General features: G+C 45.4%; 1 gene segment (V, D, J or C); it reads left to right on the top strand.

Annotated features, from left to right (window-relative positions):
• Positions 1 to 263: 263 nt before the first annotated feature.
• LOC119960045 lies at positions 264 to 17,219 on the top strand (the record flags this gene model as incomplete). The annotated part of the segment is given in 6 exon segments: positions 264 to 476; positions 605 to 967; positions 13,407 to 13,706; positions 13,916 to 14,224; positions 14,858 to 15,166; positions 17,155 to 17,219. Coding segments are annotated over 6 exon segments (1,404 nt in total), but the record flags the coding sequence as incomplete, so codon positions are not given.
• Between the last annotated feature and the right edge of the window lie 510 nt (positions 17,220 to 17,729).

Genomic DNA, 17,729 nt, shown 5'->3' with positions numbered 1-17,729 from the left:
GGCAAACAATCAACTTATTCCCTGTTAATATAATTTGACCTGTTTATGTTCATTCTCTTATGTTGGAGTGCAGAAACAAAGCGAATTAATTTGCAATGGGATTAGTTTTTATGAACAGATTCTCACAAGTAATTTCGGCATTCGAACCAATGGAGACATTACAGAGAATCCATTCAGACAAACCACAGAGGAAAGTCAATTTTACTAATAACCTATAGTAAATCTCCGGGTCCATTCTGTTGAGGGGGTGGAAGGCGGGACGTGGATCCAGTCGCCGCCTCCACCAGGGAATCAACAGGCGGCGCCTGGAAAGCCGCCCCCTTCTGCCGGGTATTTAAATGCCGCTCACTGGGACCCGAATCCAACAGTCCGGGAGCTGGTTTGTTCACTGAGTTCCTGACACAACCATTTCCCCCAAATGACCAGAAGGATGAGGTGGGCCATTTCTCTCAGTTTGTTGCTGACTTTCTTATCCCGTGAGTAGTTTTTATTGTCCAAGTCTCTCACTGTTACTGTCTCAGTGTTAGTCTCTCTCTGGAATGTTCCAGAGTCACCAATCATTTCACCAGCATTAATCCTCGGGCTTTTCGATATATTTTTACAGGTGTCCAGTCGGATGTTGTGTTGACTCAGCCGGAGGCAGAGATCGGGCGTCCCGGAGGCTCCCTGACACTGACCTGTAAAACCAGCGGCTTCGACCTTGGCAGCCACGGCATGAACTGGGTCCGGCAGGTTCCTGGACAGGGGCTGGAGTTGGTGGTTTACGACTATACTTCATCCAGCAACAGCTACGCCCCAACAATTAAAGATCGATTCACTGCGTCCAAAGACACTTCAAACAACATTTCCTCTTTGGCCATGACGAACCTAAAGACCGAAGACACCGCCATCTATTACTGTGCAAGAGGGTCAGAGGGTTGGGCTCTGGACTACTGGGCACCAGGGACCACGGTGACGGTAATTACAGGTAAGATCTGTTTAATTATTTACGAACTGTTCTACTTCAGACTTTGTTTTATATTTTTCTTTGTGTTGACAATTCATTCGCTCGCTGAAATATGGTCTGGTGGATTCTTTATTGCGATGTGTTCCAATGTTTCATCCGATTCTGCTGAAAAAGCGTAGGATTTTGGCAAAAGGTTCTGCTGAGGGATTCAGTCCCGGGTTACGGTGATTTGGTGTTTATTTGCTGTGGATACTGTGTGGCCGAGTTATTTTAAATACCTACCGTCTGTTAAATAGTTTGGCGTTTCTGCATTTTTTAATCTCGGTAACATCTAGTGGCTGCAGTTTCACCACAAACTGCACAAGTGTTAGAAATCTACCCAATATTCACAAAATATGCTTAAGTTTGTATGTTAATTTATTGAACATGTTCCAATAACGCACAATTTTTGACGCTTTATTTCACATTTCTGTTTCGTTGAACTATTCATTAATTTGGTGACAAGCGGATTTGGTGGGTTCTCATTGAGATTTTCTTTTCGCATGTTATGTTTGATTCTGTTGAAAGTGTTTGTAGAATTGAGCTGCTTCTCCATGAATCAAGTTTTAGCCTCTCGGTGATGTGATTTGGTGTTTTTCAGCTGAGGAGATTGTATCTGGGTGACTTTGAAGAAGTAAAATGTATGAAGCGGTTTCGCGCGTCTCTGCATGATTTCATCTCGTTTTTCAATTGAAGGAAAACAATACCCGCGTTTGAAACTGCTTCACGCATGATTGTCGGCTGAAAACAGGCATTAGGTTTTTCAAAAGTGATAATTGCAGAGTAAACTAAATCACGGTTTAAGACGTTATTTCCGAATATAATTCGTCACTGCAATCACGGCCCAGCTTTTCTGCAATGTTTCATCTCGGCGGCATCTGATGGTTGCTGCTTTTACCAACTACTCCAGACATTGTGTTTAAATATGTTTGAAATGTGTTTGAAATATGGTCCAATATAAATAAAATGTGGTAAGCTTTAAATATTATTTTGGACCTATCCCACCTCATCACAATAAGATTGCTGTTATTCCATATTTCTATTTAGTTTGATAATTCATACATTTCGTAGTGAGCGGTTTATTGGATTCGATATTGAGATGTTTTTGAAATGTTAAGTTTGATTCTGTTGAATTTAGAATTGAGCTGCTTCCCCATGAAACGGGTTTCAGTCCCTCAGTGATGAGTTTTGCTGTTTTCCCGCTGAGGGGATTGTGTCCGGGTGACTTGAAAAAACGGGTTGGTGCTTCTGCAGTGTTTAAACTGGGTGATATTGAGGGTTATATGTTTTCTGGTTAAACGTAATCGAATTGTTTGAATCTGCTTGAATCGCGTTTCCAGGGAGAAAAGAGGCAGATTTCGGAAATTTAGAAATGAATTAAAGATATTTTCGGGCTTTTCAAAATTTTAACTGATGATTACAGAATAAACGAGACTATGGCTTCATTCAGAACATAATTCGTTGATTTTCACAGAAGCCTCATTGCAGTGTTAATGTAAGCCTACTTGTGACACTAATACAGATTATTATTCCTGCAATCTCAAGCTACATCAGTAAAACATTTTCAAATTGGACAGTAAAATTAATATAAGTTAACCAATTATAAAGCGGTAATATAACTCCATATTAACTAAAGATGTTTTTATATTAATATCATTAATCATTTATCGCCTTTCATAATTCTACTGTGCTCTGCACAGAATTAGCATGGCCGGAAACGTTTCTTGGCTGGGAATATTCTGTGATTATGCCTGAAACTATTTTAATCATAACATACCGTTCCTACAGCAGTGTTGAGATACACAAGGGATTTTTGGATTAATTTGTATATGAAAATGAAATTAAAATCGCTTATTATCACGAGTAGGCTTCAATGATGTTACTGTGAAAAGCCCCTAGTCGTCACATTCCGGCGCCTGTTCGGGGGGGGGGTCTGTTACGGGAATCGAACCGTGCTGCTGGTCTGCTTTGGTCTGCTTTCAAAGCTAGCGATTTAGCCCAGTCTATATATCTCTGATTACGTTACTTAAATAGTAGTTTTACATTAAAGTTTGGCAATTTATGCATCGGTTATTTTATTCTTTTAGTGCATGATACAATAAATGTCATTTGTAGTTGGATAGTGAGATAATTTTCACTAATCTGATCGTAAAAGAGTTTTCTGCGATCTGGAAGTCGTTGCAAGTGAAGCAATTGTTCATATGATTTTATTTGAATTGTAGGAATGTTCAGGCTGAAGAACACTGGAGATTGACAAGTAAAAGCTTGAAATTCAAAGAGATTAATTTAATTACACAAGGCGCATTTTAGCTTTGCAATAAATGATAATACCCTGTCAAAAAGCTGTGCTGTACACAACATAGGATTATAGGAAATACAAGTAACAGAATAGAAGAGATTATACCTGAACCTCATGCTTTCTTCTATTAAGTATTAAGTTGAACAACAAAATTTACTCCATTTGCACATTATGTTTCAGTTTTGTCGAGGATCTGAATTAATATATTTTTTTTATAAATTTAGTGTACCCAATTTTTTTCCAATTAAGGGGCAATTTAGCGTGTTAAATCCACCTATTTTTCACATATTTGGGTTGGGGGGGCGACACCCACGCAAACACGAGAAAATGTGCAAACTCCACACGAACAGTTACCCAGAGCCGGGATTGAACCTATGATCTCGGCGCCGTGAGGCAGCAGGGCTAACCCACCGTGCTGCGCTTGAATTAATAATTTTAACTGTGTTTTATACTGATTAATTTGGATCTCCTTTAATTAGCAATAGTTTTAGTAATTAAATTACAGGGATTGTTATTAAATCTAGGAAGCACTTTTATCGATCACCAACTGCCAGTTGATAAACGATAATTTATAAACGCGGGAGTCCCGCTTTAACAGTGAAATCACACACACACCCTCTCCTCCCGCCACCCCACCTCACAGGGAGTGTTTTCACTATTTCACCGGGATTGAAAGTATTTGAAATATTACACTCAGATCTATCATGTCAATTCACTCTGTGAATAGATGGAATTCAACATTTATCAATGCTTTCGAAAATATGCATATTTAGCATTTCTGTAGTTTAAAAAGGGCAGTTAAAAACAAAAAAGGAAAACATTAAAATTGGATTAGATTTAAGTAAAAATATTATACATGTCTGAATATTTCCACCCAGTTATTTGAGGTTTATTGTTTAGCATCGTTTGAGATTTAATTAAACACAGATGATATAACAAAATTGCAGGAAGGAACTAGCTTTGAATTATAGAAAACTATTTTTATTATTTTTATTAGCGTGCAGATAATCTGACAAGACAACTAATTGACAATTAACAACAACATGCAATGCAATATTAGTATTAACTATTTAATCATAAATGACCCCCTGCAGTAAAGCTATTAGATAATTTGTAATTGTATGCAAAATGAATTTAGAAAACAATAATTTCTTCACTCAGGTGGATGGTGTATTTCACCTGAATTGTTTTACTTAATTACATTTAATTAATAAATTAGATCAAATCCTCTAATCGGTTTCCAATGTGAATTTTCCTGGTTTGTTTAGTTCTTATTGTATCACCGGATCTCTGTCACTGACATTAAACTACCCTCAATCTGTTATATTTAATGTGTTCATTCTCAGTGAAAATGCAATTTGCTCAGTTCAGACAGACAGGTGGATATAGCTGAACGGCGAAGGGAGCTTTAAAATGAATATTATTATTGAATTGTTCTTGTCATAAGTTGACCATTTATCAATTAGCATCCAGCAGTTTGAAGGATTCGTTCTCTTGTATTTTAGGGAGTGAAATTTGATTATTTTTTTTAAAGCTTGCATATGTGAGGAATGTGAATTTTTTATTTATGTTTGACGAGGTGTCTCAGAACTGAGATCCCTGCCCCAGGTTGCGACAGTCAGAGAGAACAATTCCGAAACGCCAGACAGACTGGAGGAGATCCGGTTACTTTTTAACCAGTGATGTATCGGCGTTTGGATTGTTAGACTAGGCAATGCAGAGGGAGATTTATTCTCTTTTATTCCATGCCGTTGCAGTCCTTGTCCTATTTAATGGGACAGTGAAGAGGGAGAAATTAGTCTGTATCTCATATTTAATCTTCTTCAAGGATTTTAGTGAGCTGGTTAGGCCAACATTTGTTCCCTACCCTTAATTGCCCCATGAAAATGTCTTGATATGAAGCATCCTTGAATAACTGCAGTCCATGTGGTGCAGGTACTGGTGTGGATACCCTCGCAGTGCGGTGATGGAGAAAGTTCCAGAATTTTGGCCAAGCGACAGTGAAGGAATAGCCAGGGGCTGGTTTAGCTCACTCAGCTAAATCGCTGGCTTTTAAAGCAGATCAAGCAGGTCAGCAGCACAGTTCGATTCCCGTACCAGCCTTCCCGGACAGGTGCCGGAATGTGGCGACTCGGGGCTTTTCACAGTAACTTCATTGAAGCCTACTCGTGACAATAAGCGATTTTCACTTTTTCATTTCATATGGTTTCAAGTCAGGATGGTGTGTGGCTTGGAAGGAAGCGTGCAGGTTGTGGTATTCCCATGTATCTGTTGCCCTCGTCCTTCTAGGTCAGTGGACCATGTGGACCCTGGTTGAGAACCACTGACCTAGAAGGACGATATGACATGGACCCTGGGGGTCCATGTAACATTACTGGGGGTCCACACAAAAAAATACCGAATTGGGGGTCCACGGTGATATTTTAGTGGTCCATAGAGCAATTCTACTTCAGAACAATTGTTATTACTGAGAATCAAGTAGAAGAAAAAAATGTTTGTTTTCATGATGAATATTCACCTTTCTCTCTCTCTCTCTCTCTCTCGCACTGACAAAGGTCAAAGAGAGATTATAATCTATCTAATTTAGCTTGAGGGCTGAAGGGGCTCAGAACCAAAAAGGTGCATTTGCTGTGTTTATTTTTGTGGTACTGTATTCTGAGAAAAAAAAATCCATACCGGTTGATGACAAATGTGTTTATTGTGCTTTAATGACAGTTGTTGTTGAAGATTGCCCGGGCTATTGTCCCCTAGGAACAGCCCGGAGGACCTTTAATGACAGAAGCAGTTTATTAAATACCCACGGTTGACCTGACGCTTATGCCACGTTTCTCCTTGACAAGTTTAATGAATGATTTAACACAGTAATCACTAGAAACTGTGTATATTTGATGTGAATTGGTTATTTTTAGAGTAATTTAATTCAATTTAGTCAGTAAAAAGTTTTTTTCATTACTTTTCATGTTAGAATAAGTTTGGCAACGTACGAAAATACCGCTAATCCGTTTCCAACTCTCACGGTAAGGTAGATGGACTTTAGGATTAGTTTACCATGCATATAAGAAGCTTTTTTTTCTGTGGAATGGCTATGGGGGTCCACAAAAAAAAATTAAGAGGAAAAGGGGTCCATGGGTTAAAAAAGGTTGAGAACTCCAGTTCTAGGTGGTAGAGGTTGCAGGTCTGGAAGGTGCTTTCGATGGAGTCTTGGAAAGTTGCTGCAGTGTATATTTTATACCATACACATTGCTGCCTTTGTTTGTCGGTGATGGAGGGAGTGAATTTTTCAGACGGTGAATGTGGCTAATTTGGCGGGCTGATTGGGATTGAATTACTTATCACAGGATTCCCAGCCTCTGGCCGGCTCTTGTAGCTTCAGCATTTATATGAATACTGGATTGAACCCGTCCATGGGCACACTTGGTGGGACAATGTTGGTGTTTTATTTTAAATCAAATCAGTGGTATCCCTTCGTCCTTGCAGGGGGAGATGAGCTTTGGTGGGGAGGAGTGGGGTTATTACTTTATATCTTAAAATGACCTGTGCCTGACCTGAGAGCCTTTCCCCGCAGAGGTCAAGTAGACTGAATAAACATCGAACTAACGAGCTGTGAGTTATCGAATCAGGTATATGATGAAAATAGTTCCAATACTCGGTGAAATGATACACGGCAATTGGAAAAGTCAGTGGATGATATTCCTGTGAAATATTTAAATAATTGTCCAACCCGTGGTCCACGAACTGGAGTGTACTCACTTAGTCACCCACACACACTGTGAGAGTGGACGGGAATGTGTGGAGGGAAAGGGTGAATGAGAATATGAAGACTGGGAGTGAGCCAGGCAGACACATATTGTGTGCTGTACTGTTCTAAATTCTAAATTCTAAATTCTAAATATACGCATTACACTCTCTCACACACACTCACTATCAGAGTGGATGGGAGTGTGTAGAGTGTGAGGATGAATGAGAATATGGAGACTGGGAGTGAGCCAGGCAGACACATATACGCATTACACTCTCACACACACTCACTATCAGAGTTTATGGGAGTGTGTAGTGTGAGGATGAATGAGAATATGGAGACTGGGAGTGAGCCAGACAGACACATACGCACATTACACTCTCTCACACACATTCACTCATTCACTTACATAGTCTCTCTCTATCTCACACGCACAGAGACACACACACCGTCTCATAGACACAGCCACACCCTCGCTCACTGCTTCTCTCACACACCCACACACAAACAAACGATCACCAGAGTCAAACAATATTGGACAATGTCAGCAGGTCTGACAGCATCTGTGGAGAGAGAAAGGAGCTAATCTTCCGAGTCTTGAATGACCCTTTGTCAAAGTTGCAGGGAGTTGGAAATCCTGTCGGAGAGAAGAGCAGTGCTTCTTCAGGTTATACTTTACTGGAAGAGAAGAGGCAGTGAATTAAACAGGAAGATAACAGCAAATTACTGTGGATGCTGGAATCTGAAACAAAAACAGAAAATACTCGACAATCTCAGCAGGTCTGGCAGTCTCTGTGGAGCGAGAAGAGGGAGAAGGAAGCTTCTGTTTTCCTTTCAGATTGCAGCATCCGCAGTAACACGTTTTTATTCAACTCACTCTCTGGTTCTCTATCTCACATGCACTCTCTCAAAACACAAATACACAGTATCGTTCTCTCCAACACTCTCACACACGAAACGCTCAAATTCATACTCGCAGACGCATCCTTACACACAGACACACTCTCACACATGTACAAATTCACACTCTCGCACACACATTTTCTCTCTGACCCACTCACACACACCAGCCCTCTCTCGCACACTCTGTCAGACACACGCACTCTGTCTCACAAACATTCTCTCACATGCTCTCACTCTCTCTCCCACATGCACACTCCTACAGATGCATGCACACAATTTAGCTGTTTCACGCACAATTCTCCAATACACTCGCATCCAGTCTATCTCACACACTGTTTCTCTCTCTCCCACACACTCTTTCTCTCACTCTCCTACCCTCACTCAGTTACTCACTCACCCGCACTCACTCTCCTAACCTCACTCAGTTACTCACTCACCCGCACTCACTCTCCTACCCTCACTCAGTTACTCACTCACCCGCACTCACTCTCCTACCCTCACTCAGTTACTCACTCACCCGCACTCACTCTCCTACCCTCACTCGCTCAACTACCCGTACTCACTCTCCTACTCTCACTCAGTTACTTACTCACCCACACTCACTCTCCTACCCTCACTCAGTTACTCACTCAACTACCCACACTCACTCTCCTACCGTCGCTCAGTTACTCACTTGCCCACACTCCTACCCTCACTCAGTGACTCACTCACCCGCACTCACTCACCTACCCTCACTCAGTTACTCACCCGCGCTCACTCTCCTACCCTCACTCAGTTACTCACTCACCAACACTCACTCTCCTACCCTCACTCAGTTATTCACTCACCCACACTCACTCTCCTACCCTCACTCAGTTACTCACTCACCCGCACTCACTCTCCTACCCTCACTCAGTTACTCACTCACCCACACTCACTCTCCTACCCTCACTCAGTTACTCACTCACCCGCACTCACTCTCCTACCCTCACTCAGTTACTCACTCACCCGCACTCACTCTCCTACCCTCACTCAGTTACTCACTCACCCACCCTCACTCCCCTACCCTCACTAAGTTACTCACTCACCCGCCCTCACTCCCCTACCCTCACTAAGTTACTCACTCACCCGCACTCACTCTCCTACCCTCACTAAGTTACTCATTTAACCGCACTCACCCTACTACCCTCACTCACTCACCCACACTCACTCTCCTACCCTCACTCAGTTACTCACTCACCCTCACTCACTCTCCTACCCTCACTCAGTTACTCACTCACCCTCACTCACTCTCCTACCCTCACTCAGTTACTCACTCACCCACACTCACTCTCCTACCCTCACTCACCTACTCACTCACCCAGACTCACTCTCCTACCCTCACTCATTACTCACTCACCCGCACTCACTCTCCTACTCTCACTCAGATACTCACTCACCCACTCTCACTCTCCTATCCTCACACAGTTACTCACTCACCCGCACTCACTCTCCTATCCTCACTAGCTCAGGGCTAAAATCACTGGCTTTGAAAGCAGACCAAGCAAGCCAGCAGCACAGTTCAATTCCCGTAACAGCCTCCCCGAAGAGGCGCCGGAATGTGGCGACTAGGGGCTTTTCACAGTAACTTCATTGAAGCCTACTCGTGACAATAAGCGATTTTCATTTCATTTCAGTCACTTACTCACCCGCACTCACTCTCCTATCCTCACTCAGTTACTCACTCACCCGCACTCACTCTCCTACCCTCACTCAATTACTCACTCACCCACACTCACACTCCTACCCTCACTCAGTTACTCACTCACCCACACTCACTCTCCTACCCTCACTCAATTACTCACTCATCCCATCTCACTCATGCTCAGGAAATTAACAAGGGAGCGTCTGGAACGAGAGAGGAATAGAGAACTGGAGCGAAACGGATGACGAGTGGCGCCCGAATGTGGATCGTACCACGGGCGTGGCGAGAGCGGGAGGAAAGTGCAGAGAGCCGGAGAGAAGCCGGACGAAAGGCCCTCTGCCGAGAAAAAGCGCTGGGGCGGGGGAGAAGACGAAGAGGCGGCGAAATGATAGAGTCGGGTGGAAAGCGCAGAGATGCAGCGGAAAGGACAGAGGTGCGGGGGAACGTACAGAGAACCGTAGAAAAGATCAGAAAGCTGGAAAGAATCATAGAGAACCGGGCGAAGGAGCAGGGAGCCGGGGAAGGAACAGGGAGTCGGCGGAAGGAGCTGAGAGCCGGAGGAAGGCGCAGAGAGCCGAGAGAAGGGGCAGAGAGCCGGAGGAAGGAGCAGAGAGCCGGGGGAAGGAGCAGCGAGTCGGGGGAAGGAGCAGAGAGCCGGGAGAAGGGGCAGAGAGCCGGAGGAAGGAGCAGAGAGCCGGGGGAAGGAGCAGAGAGCCGGGGGAAGGAGCAGCGAGTCGGGGGAAGGAGCAGAGAGCCGGGAGAAGGGGCAGAGAGCCGGAGGAAGGAGCAGAGAGCCGGGGGAAGGAGCAGAGAGCCGGGGGAAGGAGCAGCGAGTCGGGGGAAGGAGGAGAGAGCCGGGAGAAGGGGCAGAGAGCCGGAGGAAGGAGCAGAGAGCCGGGAGGGAAGGGACAGAGAGACGGGGAAATTGCAGAGAGCCTGGGGCCGGGGAAGTGCAGAGAGCCGGAGGAAGGGGCAGAGAGTCGTGGGAAGGCGCAGAGAGTCGGGGGGAGGCGCAAAGAGCGGGGGGAAGGCGCAGAGAGCCGGGGGGGGGGGGGGATGTGGAGAGAGACGGGAAAATTGCAGAGAGCCTGGGGCCGGGGAAGTGCAGAGAGCCGGGGGAAGGGGCAGAGAGCCGGGGGAAGGAGCCTAGAGCCGGGGGAAGGGGAGGGGAGCGGGGGGAAGGGGCGGGGAGCCGGGGGAAGGGGCGGGGAGCCGGGGGAAGGGGCAGAGAGCCGGGGGAAGGAGCCGAGAGCCGGGGGATGGAGCAGAGAGCCGGGGGAAGGTGCAGAGAGCCAGGGAAAGGAGGAGAGAGCCGGGGAAAGGAGGAGAGAGCCGGAGGAAAGTGCAGACAGCCGGGGGAAGGAGCCGAGAGCCGTGGGAAGGAGCAGAGAGCCGGGGGAAGGGGCGGGGAGCCGGGGGAAGGGGCGGAGAGCCGGGGGAAGGGGCAGAGAGCCGTGGGAAGGAACCGAGAGCCGGGGGATGGAGCAGAGAGCCGGGGGAAGGTGCAGAGAGCCGGGGAAAGGAGGAGAGAGCCGGAGGAAAGTGCAGACAGCCGGGGGAAGGAGCCGAGAGCCGTGGGAAGGAGCAGAGAGACGGGGGAAGGAGCAGAGAGCCGGAGGAAAGTGCAGAGAGGCGGGGGAAGGAGCCGAGAGCCGGGGAAAAGAGCAGAGAGCCGGGGGAAGGGGCAGAGAGCCAGGGGGAGGGGCAGAGAGCCGGGGGAAAGTGCAGAGAGCCGGAGGAAAGTGCAGAGAGCCGGGGGAAGGAGCAGAGAGCCGGCGGAGTGCAGAGAGCCTGGGGAAGGCGCAGAGAGCCGGGGGAAGGCGCAGAGAGCCGGGGGAAAGTGCAGAGAGCCGGGGACCGGGGGAAGGGGCAGAGAGTCGGGTGAAGGAGCAGAGAGCCGGGGAAAGGTGCAGAGAGCTGGCGCAAGTGCAGAGAGACGGACGAAAGTCCATAGAGTGTGCGATAAGCCATAAGAATCGGGGTAAAGCGCACAGTGCTGGCGAAATGTTCAAAAAGCCCGCGGAATGTGCCAGGAACCGGGAAAAGCCGAAAGAACTGGGGAAAGTGCAGCGCACATGGGCAAAGCACAGAGAGCAGGAAGAAAATTCACAGCCGAAAGCGCAAAGATGCGGAGGAAAGCGCAGAGAGCCGTGGAAAAGAGCAGAGAGCTAAACGATAGTGAAGGGTCCAGGAGGAAGGTACAGAAATCCAGCGGGAACGGCAGAGAGATGGGGGAACCCACAGAGAGCGCGGGGCGGGGGGGATTGCAGACTGCCCGGTCTCAGTGACAGGCAAAATGTGGGGTTAACACCACAATCAGCACAGGCAGGCTCTTACTGAATGGGGGAGGAGGCTCGACGGATTGAATGACCTCCTCCTGCTGTCAATGTGCATGATCTTAAAATTAGTGAATGTTGGAATTACTCAAATGTAGAGTTTTATTGTAATTATATAAAGGTGCATTCAGAAGGTGTTTTTGAAGCAAAGCCACTACTCTCTGGTTTGGGGAGTGGGGGTAGTGAGGTGGAGAGAGGAGGGGCATCAGTCAGTTTGAACAAAGGGAATTTCCCAAAACTGCAAAGATACAAATGAAGAGACAACTTTTGTAAGACAAATTGATTGTGACGTACACAGCTCAGTTAGCTGGATTGTGACGTACACAGCTCATTTAGCTGGATTGTGACGTACACAGCTCAGTTAGCTGGATTGTGACTAACACAGCTCAATTAGCTGGATTGTGACATACACAGCTCAGTTAGCTGGATTGTGACGTAACCAGCTCAGTGAGCTGGATTGTGACGTACACAGCTCAGTCAGCTGGTTTGTGACGTATATAGCTCAGTTAGCTGGATTGAGACGTAGACAGCTCAGTTAGCTGGATTGTGACGTACAAAGCTCAGTTAGCTGGATTGTGACGTACACAGCTCAGTTCGCTGGATTGTGACGTACACCGCGCAGTTAGCTGGATTGAGACATAGACAGCTCAGTTAGCTGGATTGTGACGTACACAGCTCAGTTCGCTGGATCGTGACGTACACAGCTCAGTTAGCTGGATTGTGACGTACACAGCTTAGTTAGCTGGATTGTGACGTACACAGCTCAGTTAGCTGGATTGTGACGTACACAGCTCAGTTCGCTGGATCGTGACGTACACAGCTCAGTTAGCTGGATTGTGACGTAGACAGCTCAGTTAGCTGGATTGTGACGTAGACAGCTCAGTTAGCTGGTTTGTGACGTACGCAGCTCAGTTAGGTGGATCGTGACGTACACAGTTCAGTTAGCTGTATCGTGACGTACAGAGCCCAATTAGCTGGACGGCTGGTTCATGACGAAGAGCGATCCCATCAGCGCGGATTCAATTGCTGCACTGGCTGAGGTTATTCATGAAGACCCTCATTCTCAACCTTGCCCCTCGCCTGATGTGTGGTGACCCTCAAGTTAAATCACCACAGTCAGCTCTCAAAGGAAAAGAACAGTCTCCGGGACTATGGCCTCATTTGCATTTTATATTACATGGTGGCTGAAATAATGGAGAAAACTCTCTGCTCCTCTCTTTCAATCCAATGAAAGTTACACCATTCATATTACATCAAAATGTTTTTTTTGTGATAGAGATGGAGAAAGAGGTGAGTTTCTGAAGGTACAAAAAGTAGGTGATTCCGAACAATAGAACTGATAGGAGATTCAATGTGGATGTGGGATTTAATCGGTAAATGTTAGGATAAAATCATAGTTCTAGTCAAATTATGAAATGCTTGGTTACTTATAAATCACAAATACCAGAGTCTAACTTGTTGAATGGGACATTCTCCCCCAGTGACACCGTCTCCGCCCACTCTCTACAGTCTGGTCTCCTCATGTCAGCAACACAACACCGACGGCTCCGTGACCTACGGCTGTTTGGCGATGGACTACTCCCCAGAAATCACCAGCCTTACCTGGAAGAAAGATGGGCAGCTGATCACCACTGGAGTTAATAAATACCCATCAGTAAAAAACAAGAAGGGAACCGACACCCTGAGCAGCCAGTTAACCATCACCGAGTCAGAGGGGGCATGCAGTAAAATCAGCTGTGAGGTTCGACACAGCGGCTCAGACAAGAGCATTGGAATGGAATGTAAGTGTTATGGAACCTGTGAGAAATAGAAAACCTATGATTACCTTATATAGGGTCTTGGATATGACTCATTTGTAATACTCTGCATATTCCTGATCCCTGGAAAATCCAGCTTAGTGTCTATTGACCACAAACATTTATATAAATATATGAACTCATTTTATTTATCAATTTCTTCTGCAAGAAATATCTCATTGTGTTTCTTGAAGGTCCCAGAATTTATGCTCCAAATGTTCTCCTCACCGTGAGTTCCAGTGAAGAAATCACAAGACAGAAATTTGCAACCATCGTCTGTTCAATTAACGATTTCCGTCCAAAGTCAATGACGGTGAAGTGGCTGAAGAATGGACAAGCCATGGGTTCAGGAATTGTCACCTCTCCCGCCTGTGAAGTGAACGGGAACTTCTCGGCGAGCAGTCGGCTGACAGTCTCCGCTGGGGAATGGTTCAGCAAAGCGGTCTATACCTGCCAGGTCATTCATCAAGAGGTCACCCAAAGTCACAACATCACCGCGTCTGGTAAGAGACACAAACAGAGGAAACAATAAATCATCCTGCACTCTGATGTTAATACAAATCAGAAATTTACTGAAGTTAATACAAAGCACAGAGTAACTTATAATTTACTGCCACGTAGTTTGTGTTTCATTCTGATGTAAGAGCTGCATTAGGATTGCTCACCATTCAGGATTTGATCAGCCGAGAAATAAATGTTTGCCTCTAATTTGAAATCATTTAGTGAATGAGGTGGCCTTGATATCAGCTTTATCCTGAGACAGCTGATTATATTTGAGAGGTAGTGGGTGTCTGAACCCCTTTATTGATAACAGTTCCAAGGTAAAGTGTTGGGAAAGTTCATTCAACCTATTTATAAATCAGCCTTCCATATTAGGTTTCCGAGATAAGGATTGGAATATTTGTATTGGAAATGCTGCAATACTCATTCATTAGAATGCCATTGGGGCTGACTGTATTTCACAATGAGAATCGTTTAAGGTGACAAAACTGGTTTTCCATTGTGTACAGAAGATTAATGGCGATCATTAGAAGTTTTGAAGTTGATTTATTCCCACTGAGTGGGTGAAGGCTGAATCCTGCTGTCCTGATTCTGAAGCTGAAACTTGAGTCGATTTCCACTCTTTTCATTCACAGATCCTTCCGTTTGCACTGATGCCTCAGTAACAATACTGCCACCACCAATAGAACAGGTCTTACTGGACGCGACTGTCACCTTAACCTGCGTCATTTCGAATGGTCCTTATGGAGTCAACGTGTCCTGGAGTGAAGCGAAGAAGCCGCTGAAATCAGAGATTGCCAACCAGCCTGGGGCAGATACTGAGAGCGTGGTCAGCAAATTAAACATCTCGACACAAGCCTGGCTGAGTGGGGCTGTATTTGACTGTGTGGCGAGCCATCAGGACCTGCCACCTCCTTTAAGAATTTCAATCCACAAAAAAATAGGTGAGCGGTGAAACTGAAGCAATAATTGAGCCATTGTGTCTATTTCTAGCTTCAGTGCAGCGGTCAGTATTTAGCATTCAGTGTATTTATGATCCATTCTGATTGGTAATTCCACGAATAAATATTTTGGGCGTGTTGATCTTAAGGGGGAAATTGATACGTAGATGAAGGAACAATGAATTAAAAGCAGTGATATGGGATTTAGACGGAGCTAGACCAATGACCACAAGACTTAGGAGCAGCCGAAGGCCATTCAGCCCAACAACATTGATCCAGCCTTCAATGAGATCATAACTGATCTGATGTGATGATCTTCAACTCCTCTTTCCCGCCTTCTCCCGCTGTTACCAGACACCTAAACGACCCTCTTACGGACTGACCTCATTAACACTACACCTCTGTATGCTTCACCCGATGCCGGTGTTAAGTAGTTACATTGTGAACCTTATGTTGCCCTGTTATGTATTTTATTTTATTTCCCTTTCTTTTCACGTACTTAATGATCTGTTGAGCTGCTCGCAGAAAAATACTTTTCACAGTACCTTGGTACACGTGACAATAAACAAAATCTAATCCCATATCTCTCGATGCATTGATTGGTTTAAAATATGTCTCTCTCAACCTTGAACATACTGAACAACCCAGAATCTACAGCCCCCTGGGTTAAATAATTCTACAGCTCCCCGACGCTCTGAGAGAGGAAATTCCTTCTCATCTCTGTCTGAAATGGGCGAACATTGACTATGTGATCCTGCACTCTGGTCCGAGATGCTCCCACAGGGGAAACAACCTCTCAGCGACTACACTCCGAAGCTCCCTGAGAATCTTTCATGTCTCAATTAGGCCGCCTTCATTCTTCTAAACTCCAATAAGTACAGCCCAGCCTACTTAACCTCTCCCCATAAGAAAATCCCTCCATACTCGGGATCAGCCTCGTGATCCTTCTCTGGACTGCCTTCAAAACCAATCTGTCTTCCTTCGATAAGGGCACCAAAACTGTTCAAAGTATATCAGGTGCAGTCTAACTAATGCCTTGTATAGTTTTAGCTCGATTTCCCCATGTTTATATTCTATTCCCTTTGAAATAAATGTCAACATTCAATTTGTCTCCATATTACCTGCAGAACTTGCTTTTTGTGCTTTCTGCACGAGGACCCGCAATTCCCCCGTTACTTCAGTTTTCTCCAGGCTTTCTCCATCTAAATAATATTCCGTTATGTTCCTCCTCCTACCAAAGTGGCTAACCTCACATTTTCCGACATTAGGTTCCATCTGCCAAGTTTTTACTCAGTAACTTAAGCTGTCCCTGTCCCTCTCTAGATTTTCTGTAACCTCACCACTTGCCTTTATATTTTTGTCATCTGCAGCCGTGGGAATAGTGCATTCATTTATTAAACACAGTTTTGAAATTTATGTATATTACATCTACTGGTCCCCCTCTCTCTAGCCTTCTCGTTATCACCTCAAATAAGGGCAATAAATTTGTCAGGCACTGATTTCCCCTTCACGAAGCCGGGCTGACTCTGTTTGATTATATTGTGTATTTCGAAATGCTCAACTATTGGATCTGTTATAATGGACTCGAACCGTTTTCCACTGACAGATGTTAACGTCCCTGGCCTATAGTTACCTGTTTTTGACACCCTCCCTTTTGAATAAGGGTGTGACATTGGCAGTTTTCCAATCTTCTTGGGGTAAGGTGGGAGGAGCCTGGTTTGGAGTTTAGACACCCGCACAGAACAGTTGGGCCGAATGGCCTGTTTCCCTGCTGTACACTTTCTGAAACTTTCGAATCAAATATCCGTAAATTCTCAGGGAAAAGGATTGTGCCCACCTCTGCTCCGAGCTGGGAACCCGGACAGATCCCAAAGCGGAAAATGGAAACCTTTAAAATCCAACACAAAACACATTTCTCCCACATCTAACCCGCGGTTCCATTGTCTCCGGAATTCCCCATTTTATTGACATTTATTGTACATTTTCTGCAGATCCCAATCCGCGGGAACCGTCCGTCTCTGTCCTCCTGCCCTCGGCTGAAGACGTCTCCGCTCAGAGATTCGTCTCCCTCAGCTGCTTAGTGAGAGGTTTCTCCCCCCGAGAGATCTTCGTCAAGTGGACCGTCAATGACAAGCCGGTGAATCCCAGGAACTACAAGAACACCGAGGTGATGGCGGAGAACGGCAATAGCTCCTTCTTCATGTACAGCCTGTTATCCATTGCAGCGGAGGAGTGGGCCAGCGGCGCTTCTTACTCCTGTGTGGTGGGACATGAAGCCATCCCCTTGAAGATCATCAACAGAACGGTTGATAAATCCAGCGGTAAACCCAGTTTTGTGAACATTTCCCTCGCTCTGATGGACACCGTTAATTCATGTCAATGAGAATCGATTGGTTATATTTCGAACTAAAATAAAAATAATAAAGGTTTTTTCCTCAATTGTGATTTAAATACACAGCCGCTTAATTAATGGAGCTTCCACTTTGCTGATATTAGATCTGTTCAATGAGACCCGAATTTCTACAGGTTTCGGCCCAAGTCTGATACAACCAGTGCTCCCAGCTCA

This window comes from Scyliorhinus canicula, unplaced genomic scaffold, assembly GCF_902713615.1.
Source record: "Scyliorhinus canicula unplaced genomic scaffold, sScyCan1.1, whole genome shotgun sequence".
Lineage (NCBI taxonomy): Eukaryota > Metazoa > Chordata > Chondrichthyes > Carcharhiniformes > Scyliorhinidae > Scyliorhinus > Scyliorhinus canicula.
The sequence above is the reverse complement of the archived record's forward strand: the minus strand, read 5'-3'. Positions and strand labels throughout refer to the sequence as shown.